The 12503-nt window shown below is 40.4% G+C and overlaps 1 protein-coding gene across 8 annotated transcripts in view; it reads left to right on the top strand.

Moving 5' to 3' along the window:
* Nucleotides 1-12503, top strand: part of ptprfa (protein tyrosine phosphatase receptor type Fa) — a 194593-nt gene that overhangs the window by 137334 nt on the left and 44756 nt on the right. For 5 of the 8 annotated variants that reach the window (XM_060867851.1, XM_060867849.1, XM_060867853.1 and 2 more), the window contains exons 8-12: nt 1441-2034; nt 2395-2528; nt 3009-3153; nt 6290-6595; nt 10142-10330. In XM_060867851.1, the coding sequence (XP_060723834.1) occupies nt 1441-2034; nt 2395-2528; nt 3009-3153; nt 6290-6595; nt 10142-10330 (1368 nt within the window). The remainder of the gene's footprint in view (nt 1-1440; nt 2035-2394; nt 2529-3008; nt 3154-6289; nt 6596-10141; nt 10331-12503) is intronic. The other 3 variants (XM_060867855.1, XM_060867857.1, XM_060867856.1) reach the window with 1 other exon arrangement.

A 12503-nucleotide genomic window follows, 5' to 3' on the forward strand; every position in this document is an offset into this window, starting at 1 on the left:
CCATCCTCGTGTGGCTTAATGCCTCCGTTTTACCTTCACGCTGTTGGGGGAAAAATATCAAGAAGCTTCCAGTCAGGATGATAAAAATTGGATCGGAGTAACCAGGTTGTTTATTTCATCACAAATAAATAAAAAAAAGAATTAAATAAATACATTTTGTTGAATTATATATTTTAATCCAGACCTCATCATTCTTCACTAATACACTGTGTCCTCAAGTAGTGTCTTGCTGTTTATTGAATGCAGTATGAATGACATCTCTGGGGCATTTAGACACAAAATAACCCGCACACTATAAATAAAAATCAATACAATGAAGCAGCATTTCATTTTCTTCTAGCAGACATAATTTGTCGGGGACGTGGCTTATTTTCTGAACAATTTATAATCAAGAACATATGGTAAATGATGCGTGAATAAGGTTATTTGTGTTGTTTTATATGAGAATTTTCTAATGTGAATGAAATATATGACCTTTGTTTTGGACATGGTTATATTTTCTATGGAAAAATGCCAGAGAGGGTTTCATGCTGAGGGAATGGAGCAAAAAAAAGGAAGTGATTCACTATAAATCTTGCAGGTTTAGTTAGGCATCACTTAACACACTGCTAATCCAGTCTGCACTGTTTTTTTGGGGTTTTTTTTTTCTGCTCTCCTCATTCACCTCTCACAGGTAGCAGATGGAATTGGTGCATTTTTCTACATAGAGAAAAGACCTGAGCTCTATAAACCTGGGCATTTCAACATTTTTCTCCCAACCTTTTTAACGCGGTTACCTTGTACAGTTACACATCCATCCAATCCTCTGACAGCAGCACAATCACATGCAACATGAAAAAACAACGCTTTAGAGTCATTTTCTCCTGCAATTTTATTACAATAGAGGCACTTTACTGCTCTCCTGTGGAAACACAGTATTCTGAGCTGCAGTCCATTACCCCGAACCAAAGTGATCATAATGGCCATGTTTTCCATGGGAAAAAGAGGTTTTTTAGAGTAATGCCTCTGCGTTTCATGTCAAATGCACGGTAGATGACCTTCCAGTGGCTGCATTCCAGTGTTAGATAATGGATAATGGCATTAAAAACATTGCAATTAAACCAACTTGTAGCACATTTTTTTTTACTGTAATGTACGGAATATAGAAAGACCTTTAAGTGCATTTGAAAAAAAATATTATTGTTTAAAATCTAAGACCTTTGAGAAACTCCAATAAATAAATATATATATATATATATATATATATATATATATATATATATATATATAATATATATATATATATATATATATATATATATATATATATATATTGGTGGGGTAATGTGCAAAAATAATAAATTATTACAGTCAGACCTTCAGACCTTAATAGTTGTAATAGTTGTACATTCTATAACACCATTTTACTTCACCCTGTGACCGTGTGTATGTGTGTTCCAGCCCTCCCTCGGCCTCCCATCTCTCTAATGGTGACTGAAACCACAGCGACCAGCGTGACTCTGACATGGGATTCTGGGAACCCAGAGCCGGTCTCATACTATGTCATTCAGTACCGTGCCAAACACTCTGATAACGGTGGTTTCCAGGAAGTGGATGGTGTGGCATCGACACGCTACAGCATTGGCGGTCTGAGTCCATTCTCTCCTTACGAGTTCCGTGTCATGGCTGTGAACAATGTGGGGCGTGGCCTGCCTAGCACTTCTGTGGAAACGCGAACTGGTGAGCAAGCACCATCCTCTCCTCCACTGAAGGTGCGGGCTAGGATGCTGAGTTCAAGCACAGCGCTGGTACAGTGGGAACCTCCTGAGGAGCCAAATGGCCTTATCAGGGGCTACAGAGTATATTACACACATGATGCACACTCATATGCGCCACTCAGTGCCTGGTACAAGCACAACACGGCTGATGCTGCACAGCTGGCCACAATCTCGAACCTGGTGCCTAGCAGCACCTACAGCCTGCGTGTGCTAGCTTTCACAGCTGTGGGAGACGGACCACCATCCCACACACTGCAGATTAAAACACTACAGGGAGGTAAGACAGACCAGACTGAGTGAGTGTGTGTGACTGTGTGAGTGTGTGTGAGTATGAGAGCGTAAGAGAGGGTGTGAGAGTGGGGGTGAGTGTGTAAGGCAGTGTGAGGGTTTGTGAGTGAGTGAGTGAGTGAGTGAGTGAGTGAGTGAGTGAGTGAGTGAGTGAGTGAGTGAATATGTAGGAGAGTATGAGGGCGAGGGTAAGTGAGAGTGTCAGGGAGAGTGAGAGAGTGTGAGGGAGAGTGAGAGTGTGAGTGAGTGAGTGAGCGTGAAGATAAATGAAAGTGTGTGAGTACGACTGGAGCCTGAGAGCTCAGGTGTGTTTGTAAGGTGTGAGACTGACTGTGGCTTTCTGTGGCAGTTCCAGCACAGCCAAGTGAATTAGAGGCAGAAGCGGAGCTTGACACTCGGATCATGCTGCGTTGGCTTTGGCCTGTTCAGGACCAAATTATTAAATATGAGCTCACCTACTGGGAAGCTGACTCTGGACACAAGGTACACACAAACACACACACACACACACAAACACACACACACACACACACACACACACACACACACACACACACACACACACACATACACGCATTACACTCAGGGAGCAGGTCATGTCTGGTGTATGTCTCCTTGCACTAGAATTACAATGCTAGTGTAGTTTATACGTTTGTAGGTGAGCTAGAATAGTACCATAACAGGGTAGATTTGCATCTCTAAAGTATAGCACACCATCATGAATTTAAAATACACGTGCTTATGGGATTCCTACCATCATACAGTATCACAAAGCTAACATTTCTTAAACACCGAAAAGTAAAGAAGGAATTTTCAAACAGTAAACGAACCTGGGCTCGTGGACTACATTTGATATAAAAGGAAACTATTTAAAGATTTTTTTTTTCACCTGAGCTGTTATTTTAACGGGGCAATACCATTAATAGCAGCAACTGTGTTGTTAATTGTGTATATTGCTTACAGAACCATGTGACCTTTGACCCAGCTGGTTCGTACGCTGTGGAGGGCCTGAAGCCTGACACGCTGTATAAATTCACACTGGCTGCTCGCTCAAGAATGGGTTTAGGCTTGTACACACAGCCCATTGAGGCTCGCACAGCCCAGTCCAGTAAGTACCACACACTTTTACACACACACAGACATGTTCCACCTACACTTCACATACATTCCAAACACACAATCCCATCAATTATTGTTTTCTTGAAACAACACAAAAGCTTGAGTTTTTTTTTCTCTGCTTTAATACCACATGCAAATGGTGATGAATGAGTGGATGTTTATGATATTGCGCTAGTGTCTGTCTGTTTTTTGCACTTTCATTTATTTCATGTATTCATCCTATTAACTTCAGTACAGTCATGGTCAAGAAAGCATCCCAAAATTAAAAAGTTGGTGTGTAAAGTATGACACACTTCAGATTTTATCTACAAAGCTAGAAATATTTCCCAGTCACTGTTATTGTGATACTTTTTTGTTTGTTTGTGTTTTTTTATCATTGATGTCAGAGTGACGGGTGTGCTCACTCTAATCTCACTCCTCCAATCCTCCATCACTCACACTGAGGTGTTTATGACAGCTTGGGGAGTGTGTGTGTGTGTTTGTGTGTGTGTGTGTGTGTGTACGTGCATGGGTGCATGCTTGTGCATGTGTTGATTGGCAGCTGAAAAAGAGGCATGACCTCAAAGTCGACACTCACTCCCACTTTTATCTATTTTTCTCTCTTTTTCTGCTATTTATTCATTTATCTTATTCATCCCTGCCTTTAATTTCTTCCATTTGTTCACTATTCACTCTTGTTTTATTTTTGTCTTACATTTTATCTTCCATCTCATCATCTCCCATACTCTGTCATGCTTATTATTCTCTCTCTCTCTCTCTCTCTCTCTCTCTCTCTCTCTCTCTCTCTCTCTCTCTCTCTCTCTCTCTCTCTCTCCAGGTTTGCCCCTCATTCACTTCTCAGTTTTATCTCTCTCACCCTTATCTTTCTCGAGGGCCATTTCTCCCGCATTCCTTCACACTTTCTTCCTTTCTCTTCTTTCCTTTACCCTTTCAGTGGGTTACCATCATGGCACCTCACGCTCACAGGAGCACATCAGGAGACGTGTTTTAGCGCTTTGTCTGGATTAAAACCACCATCAAAACTGGTTGATGATTATCATCTGAGCAGAATCGGTGGTTACCTGCAGAGTCAGGGACAAAGTGCACTGTGAGCACCACAGAGTCTCTTTTATTCAATCGCTTAGCAAATACTGCAACAGAAATCCACCTGTCATCACTAGCAGAAATGCAAAATTGTGTTCTTACTGAAAAAAAAGCAGCAGGGATGATAACACATAGCGGGGAGACGGAAAAGGGGTATGTCAGGTGTTACCCTGCATTCAAATGAAGCTAACAACAGACTTTTTGCGTGTGGAAAGTTTTCTCAATCTTCTACATACTAGTGATTTGCTTAGGTTGTTTAACCCTTGGGTTGTTTAACCCTTGTGTTATGTTCACTCTTTGGATCCTTCTATGCTTCAGGTCAAAAGAACTTGGCATATGATTTGGGTTTTAAAAGCACTACAGAAATAATAATAATAAAAAAACATTTTGTTTGCCATAATCATCACATAAGCACCACTACTTCCTAAATCCTTGAGTATAAAGAAGACATTTAGATTTATATCAAGATTTCTTTATATCAGTTAAAATAAAGAATTTCTGTATTAAATAAGGAATTCTTGAAAAATAGCTACATACATTGTTGGATCATCTGATGGACCCCGGGAATTGTGGGCCTACTATAATTTATAAATAAAATATAGTAGAGTCTAACTGTATAAATAAAAAAAACATAATTTATGCTAGACAATGTCCAAGACAAATAACTCAACAAACAAAGCCAGGATTTGCTACTGGTATGTGTTCTAGAAAATATGAAAAAATAAAAAGCACCTATGGTAAGCCTCATGGCAACTCCCAGAATGTTCGGGAGAAAGATCATCCAAATACACACAGGAGAGGCATCTGACTTTTCCATGTGTACTTATCGTATGTTGGATTGTTTATCCTCCAGGCCATATGGCATGTTTTTCTCTCCTGATCTTCTATCAAAGGCATTGTCACTTTTTAGTGTAGTTCTGCTCCTCAGGACTCAGGAGGCTAAGCTGCGGTAGGTTACAGTGTGTCCAGGCGCAGGTTAAGTCTGCCATGGTGAATTAAGACTGGTACTGAATTTAGTGACAGATCAGGTTTCTCCTTTATTAGCTGTGCATATGCTTTTCTTAAATACAGAATGTGACTGATGAAGCTATTCCTGTGCATGAGGCCATGCGTATATTTATAACTACCCTCGAGCGTGTGTATTATTTTTCGAAAAGTGCAATAGTGGCAGTTGTAGACTGATTTACGAGGAGCTGCTCCAAACTCACTAGTCAACTGTCAGGTCCTGACAGAATAACTGACAGAGTAATCACTGACTATAGAGCTCACAACATGGTGCACAGATAAAACGTAGAAATCATTGATTGAGATGTGAGACTCATCATCAAATTCATTTGTGCAATTTTAGTGCGATGTCTGCCAGCAACTCAGCCCACTTTCCACTGGAATGCCAACCGAGCACATGAATCCTTTCTACTCTAGGGTTTATAGCCACAGGCACCTTTCACTGAGAAATCGAGACAGGCCGGGAATTTCCCAACCAACTTTCAGTCGAATAATGACACGTCTTACATGACAAATTCATATTGATCTCACTGCAACACATTACAGTGGATAAGACCACAGTGGAACACAGTGGTGGCAAGGATGATATTAATGAGGGATTTTCTCACACCATTGTAGGTTTGGATTACACATGCATTATATGGTGATTTTGGGGTGCTTGTGTATGTACAGTATAGGTGTATGTGGCCCTGCACAAACAGAACAACCTCGAATGTGTGGGATTTATCTAATGCACATAGGATTAAATCATGTTTATAAATGTGACTGCAGATTTTAAGGAAGGAATCATGAGGTACATATCAGTGCTGGCCTATAGTTTTCACATCTGTTTGACATACCATCAGTAAAAATAATGGAGATGGCATCACCAGAGTGTCAATACACAACTTATTTGCCTTAATCACTCTGATCCAAGACATAAGATGAGCCAAAAATGTATATGCTGTATTTGTATCCATTTCCATGTTCTGCTCACTAATGTACAGAAACATGACTATTCCTACCTGATATATGATTTCTGACCTCCACACCCACAGCCCCATCTGCCCCTCCTCAGGACGTGCACCTGCTCAGCCTCTCTTCTACCAGCATCAAGGTGAGTTGGGTGGCACCTCCTGTTGCCAGTCGCCATGGGAACATTGTGCGCTACTCCTTGGCCTATCAAGCACCCTCAGGGGAGGACCAGGAGCGTCACGAGGTGATAGACATTCCTGCTGATGCCACCAGCTATGTGCTTGAGGGACTGGAGAAATGGGCATTGTACCATGTGTGGGTTAAGGCCCATACCGATGTGGGGCCGGGTCCTGAGAGCAGCAGCACCTGGATTCGGACCCAAGAGGATGGTATGCTTTTTTCGCCTCAAAAGTCTCTCCACCTCCGTCGAAATTTCTAACTCCTTCAAAATATTCCCAGCTGCTCAAGATCTTTTTACAATTTAGATTCCTCATAATCCATTAAAAATCTTCTGCTCCTGAATTCTAAAAATACTATATTTTCTGTACTCTTCCAATCACTCCAAATCTTCTTCAATTGTTTCATAATGAATATGCCCAGAACTTCTGATTGCTTCAGACTTGTTATAGAATTTATTCTAATCTCAAGCTTCAACTTATACAGTATCGATTTTTCAAGAACTTTCTTCTTCATTCCTTCGAATGACTTCTCAGCTTATTCTAATCTCAACCACGTCTTTTCAAAGGTTTCTATTTACTCCATAACACCTTAAGACTTTCAAACGCCTTTTAATCTTTCCCATTTCTCTTGAACTCATTAGAGCTGCTTGTAAATTCCAGAGCACCTCTTATCCTGTAGATACTTCTAAACTTCTTCCAGCTTCTTTTAAAATTTCCTTTTTGCTTCATATCCTTCTTTACTGGATTCAAATGTCTCTGATCTCCTGATTTGAGTCTCTGATCTCTTGAACTGCACAAAAAAAATCTTTACACAAAATCTTTCATTACAATGTCCAATTGCTCCAGAACCTGTTACAACAGAAACTAAATGTTGTCTGTTTCCTTCAAGATCTGCCAGGAACATTCATCCTTTTACAGAGTAGCTTTTACCTTTCTTTCAGGTCATTCTGCATGTTTCATTAGCATGTTATTAGCCTTGCTGCAGAACATGATGTAGCTGATGTTTCTAGTAGGGTGATGTGTCACTCACTAGCAACACTCTTCATGCTCTTCTTGGGCATTCAGTTTGATGCCTGAGGGAATAAGAGGGTAGTGTTTCTGACTTACAGCTCCAGGGTCGCAGGTTTGATCCTGAGCTTGGGTTACTGTCTGAGTGGAGTTACACATTCCCTCCTGTGTCCGTGTCTGGGTGGGTTTCCATCAGGTTCTTAGGTTTCTGCTGACTCCCCAAAATACATGTTTGTAAGTAGATTAGGCTATGCTAAATTGCGACCAATTGTGAGTGAGAATGTGTGTGTGTGTATGTGTGTATGTGTGTATGTCCTGTGATCCTATGCAACCTATGTGAAAGAGAGAGAGAGAAAGAGAGGGAGAACAAGAGAGCGAGAGAGAGAGAGAGAGAGAGAGAGAGAGAGATGATATGACGTATGTGGGGTGACATTCAAACTGCAGGACTGCAGCTGTGTCTTATTGTTTAAAATGTCTAGGATTAGTGAGCAAAGGGTGAAAACACCTACTGTCATGTGGACTACATCAGGTGCAACTGTGTGTGTGTGTGTGTGTGTGTGTGTGTGTGTGTGTGTGTGTGTGTGTGTGTGTGTGTGTGTGTGTGCATGTTCGTGTCTCAAAATGCTGCCTCTGCTAAGTGTGCTGCACTCAGCAGTTTGACTGACAGCTGAACAGATGACGAAGCATGAGCTCCACGTCTCTGTCTCTGGCCATGTCCCCTTTTCTTTCTTGTTTTCATTCTTTGCTCCTTATACTTCTCCTTGATTCTCAATGCATATCCTGCAGGCAAAGCATTTTTCACACCACTGGAGCAATGAGGCTGAGCTGCTTAAACACACACCTGCGTTGATTCATCCTGCCTCACTCTTTGCCTGCAGTATGTCACTTTACCTCCATCACTTGGGCCATCTGTGTTTCTTTCAGCAGTGTTATTTTTCAAATGCTGTCAATCCTTATTTTACAAGAGGCTGTCATTTTAACATCTTTGTTCCTATCAGGAAATATTAGCATGTATTCTGCTCTTCTCTGTTATTGGTTTTATTCAGCAAAAGCATACAGCACTTGTATAAGCAAGGAATAATGGAAAAATAATATTTCATATTAAAAGTGAATTAGCTGTTGGAAAAAAAACATAAAAACATAGCAAAGGAAAGAACGAGAGAAGTGGTGTGTGTGTGTGTGTGTGTGTGTGTGTGTGTGTGTGTGTGTGTGTGTGCTGTATGCATCAATCAGACTAACAGCTAGGTAATTGAAATAGAGTTCTCCTGTTTGCCTGCACACAGATCATATTAGTGTGTGTTTGTTCACAAACCCCACCCAATCCCTTCCCCTGAAGGCCAAACACTCACTACCACTTTCAGGAGAACACATCAAACATACACATAGCACACATAAATCAATCCAGTTTAAAGATTTGTACACACAAAAACACACACACACACACATACAAACACACACATTGCAGTCTGAATGTTAATGCCATGGTAATCTCAAAGCATTAAGCTCTTTAACCTCTCACACCGCTTGCTCTGCCTCCTCGTCTTCTATTGACCAGCATCTACATTGCAGTGAGTGTGAGTGAGTGACTGACTGAGTAACTGAGTGAGAGTGAGCGAAAGAGAGAGAGAGAGAGAGAGAGTGTGTATGTGTGTGTGTGTGTGTGTTGGGGCGGGGGGTGGTGGGTACAAGTTCGCCTCTGCAGTAGTTGCCGATGTGTGTGTGGGAGGGAATGTGAGATTTCCTCCTACTCATACTCACAAGTAAAATGGCAGCTATTAACACAACTGAAGACACATAGATAGATAGATAGATAGATAGACAGACAGACAGACAGACAGACGGACAGACAGACAGACAGAGAAAGGCAGGCACAGAAAGGCAGCCATAGAAACATAGATGTACTGTATACTGTATATACATAAAAACATAGGTACTGTAGTTTGTCATCACCAGAATTAGAGGCACTCTTTATGAAGATCAGCAAATATAAATGTACATTATACTTGTACATACATTAAATGTGTATGTGCATTTTTATACATTTCTGTACTTAAACAGGAAGGAATATTTTCAGTCTTCAACATTCAAGATTCTGCACTTTTTCCAGGTCCCCATCTAAATGAACGCACTTCATGATAGAGATCATGTTAGCTCGTTTGTACAAAAGGTCAGATTTTCCATGAGTTTTATCTCTTCCAGTGAAGCACGTGTTCAGATGATACTCCAGTTCATTTGAACTAACATGGATCACCAGGTTTTACACAAAGTGGTGGAATTATGAGTGTATGATGTCAAACGCTGAAGAAATCTGAAATTCATCTAAATATTTCTCTAATAGTGCTTGAGATGAAAAACGTCGCATTACATTTCAACATAGAAGCATTTTTAAAAGTGACATCACACTTTTGGACCCCTCTGTATATAAACACAAAAAAAAAACAGTGACCTTTAGAGTTCCTCATGGTGATATATGACAGAAATGCAACACTTTTTACATGTACAGCATCATACAGTATTTCAGGCAAACAGGAAATGATCAAAGTTGTTGCCCGGAAATCTGAGTTGACTGCAGACAGACAAATAGAGGGATACATACTGTACATGGGAAAACAGATAGATAGATAGATAAATAGATAGATAGATAGATAGATAGATAGATAGATAGATAGATAGATAGATAGATAGATAGATAGATAGATAGATAGATAGATAGATAGATAGATGTGTGACTTTCTGTCTTTGTTGCAGTGCCTGGTGCTCCCCCACGCAGGGTGGAAGTGGACGCAGTGAACTCTACAGCACTCCATGTGACCTGGAAACCTCCACTGGTGCAGAAGCAGCATGGAGAGATCCGCGGTTATCAGGTGGTTTACTCCCGTGTGGAGGATGGAGAACCTCGAGGACAGCCCACTATCCTGGACATAGCACTGCCCGATGCTCAGGTAACACGTATAGTATAGTAGCATTAAACCGTAGCCATCTTTTGTAGCCATGATTTTGATACTAATGAGATGTGAGAGGTTAATTTAGTACAGCAGACTGTGTAGAAAATGTTCACAATGGAGGTGTTTGTAAACGTGTTTAGGCCTACACAGGGTATATGATTAGTGGTTTGGGACACAGCCACAGTGGAGACATGGTGAAACTTTTGTGATTAGTAGTAATTAGTACACTTAAACTTTTTGTAGTTAAATGTTAGATTCGAGTATTCAAGGTTCAGGGTTTTTATTGGTCACATAAACAGTTATATACAGTATACAACTTGCAGTGAAATAAAAACCTGGCCACTCCTTCTAAAGTGTGCATATGAATAAACTTAAATTAAGAATTAAGTTTAAAAAAAAAAGAATCAATTGAAATAATAAGAAATGAGGTAATAGAATATAGTAGCATCATGTGCAGTTTTGTCACATGTCATAACGGTAGAGAATGTGAAAACTTTTCAGAATAGAACGCAATAAATTTCATGTACAGGTGAGTTACATTCAGTAACATCATGAGTCTTTATGGAATCCTAAGAGATTGTGAAACGGACATGTCCGTGTTCAGGAGTCTGATGCCTGAGGGAAGAAATTCTTCTTGAGCTTCTCAGTTCTAGCCATCAGACTGCAGAAGTGTTTGCCTGACTGCCCCTTTTAATGCAGGTAGCATGTTCACACTGGGAAATTCATTGAGATGTGGTTTGCATCCTCGAGCCAATGAAAACGAAAATTCCCCCTTAGTAGTCTTGGCTTGCTTAACAATCGGTGTCTATTGTGATGTGAAATTTTCAAGATGACAAATGCACCGAGGCTTATTTAGGGAGCCACAATAACACTGCTGCTTAAGTTATCTTGCACTAAACACAATCCATCACTGTCATCTTTAACATAATTTCCCTTCAGTACAGAACAATTTACTGAATTTTCTTTCTTCATGTCTCAGTCCAGCAGTATCGTGTACATCCCGTGCATTTTAAGTTGCCGTTTTAAAGTTGCTGTTCAACTTAAATGAGCTCAATTTGGAAAAAAAATAATAATTAATTAAATGCCAAATAAAATAACTACCAATATACAGTCAGAGAAACAGCCAGCTAGGATTTTTTTTTATCTTTATTTTTGTCACCTTCATCCTCCCTGTCTCACTTTCTCTCTCTGTCTCTCTGAAAGGTCACGCTAGTCATCATTGTGCCGTTCTGCTCGTCTCATTTTGTTTGCACATCTTACTGCAGCAGATAAAACTCTCACCTCCCATTTCCACCACCATCTGCATTCCTTTCTTATCTGTGCGTGCAAAGAGAACCGCTTGCACACCTACAAACACACACGCACCCCTGCACTTTTTTTACTTTTCATCCAGTATTCTACTACCCTTTTCTTTTTATACTTTTCTGTCTGTCTTGTTTCCTCTTTCTATTTTATTATGTTTATATTTTTTCTGTATATTGCCCTTTCTGCTTCTTTCTTATTAATAGTAATTTTAAGATCACTCTCTCTGTCTCTCTCTCTCTCTCTCTCTCTCTCTCTCTTTTTGTCTCATATTCTCCTCTTCATTTTTTGTGAAGTGATGATGTTTCTATGTCGTCCTCACTTGCTCTATCTTTTTTGTATCTTTCCCTGTTCCAACTCTCTTGTTTATTCATCTGTTTCGTTTCTCTCTCTCTCTCTCTCTCTCTCTCTCTCTCTCTCTCTCTCTCTCTCTCTCTCTCTCTCTCTCTCTCTCTCTCTCTCTCTCTCTCTCTCTCTCATATGCTTGGTACTGTTCCCAATGTCACTGTGACTTAATAGGCACTTTTTCATTCTTTCTGTCTGCATGTGAATCAATGAATAGCAGCATTCTGTTGTCTGTATTGAAAAGCCAAATGAACTGTGCTTTGTGTGTGTGTGAGAGAGAAAGAGAGAGAGAGAGAGAGAGAGAGAGAGAGAGAGAGAGTGATGGAGAGATGAGATTAATTTGGGACAGCCTGTGTCACAAATCTGGGTGAGGGATTGGCCATGTCATGTGTGTGGTGCTGAATCATTTTGAGTGGCCTGTTTTGTCAGGTTGGTGTCCTTGTCTAGTAGAAGAGAAGTAGCTATAATTCAGTTTTCTTCTGCCAAACTCTCCCCATGAACAGTACAGATTGTTTCAC

Source organism: Tachysurus vachellii, chromosome 4 (genome assembly GCF_030014155.1).
Source record: "Tachysurus vachellii isolate PV-2020 chromosome 4, HZAU_Pvac_v1, whole genome shotgun sequence".
Classification (NCBI taxonomy): domain Eukaryota; kingdom Metazoa; phylum Chordata; class Actinopteri; order Siluriformes; family Bagridae; genus Tachysurus; species Tachysurus vachellii.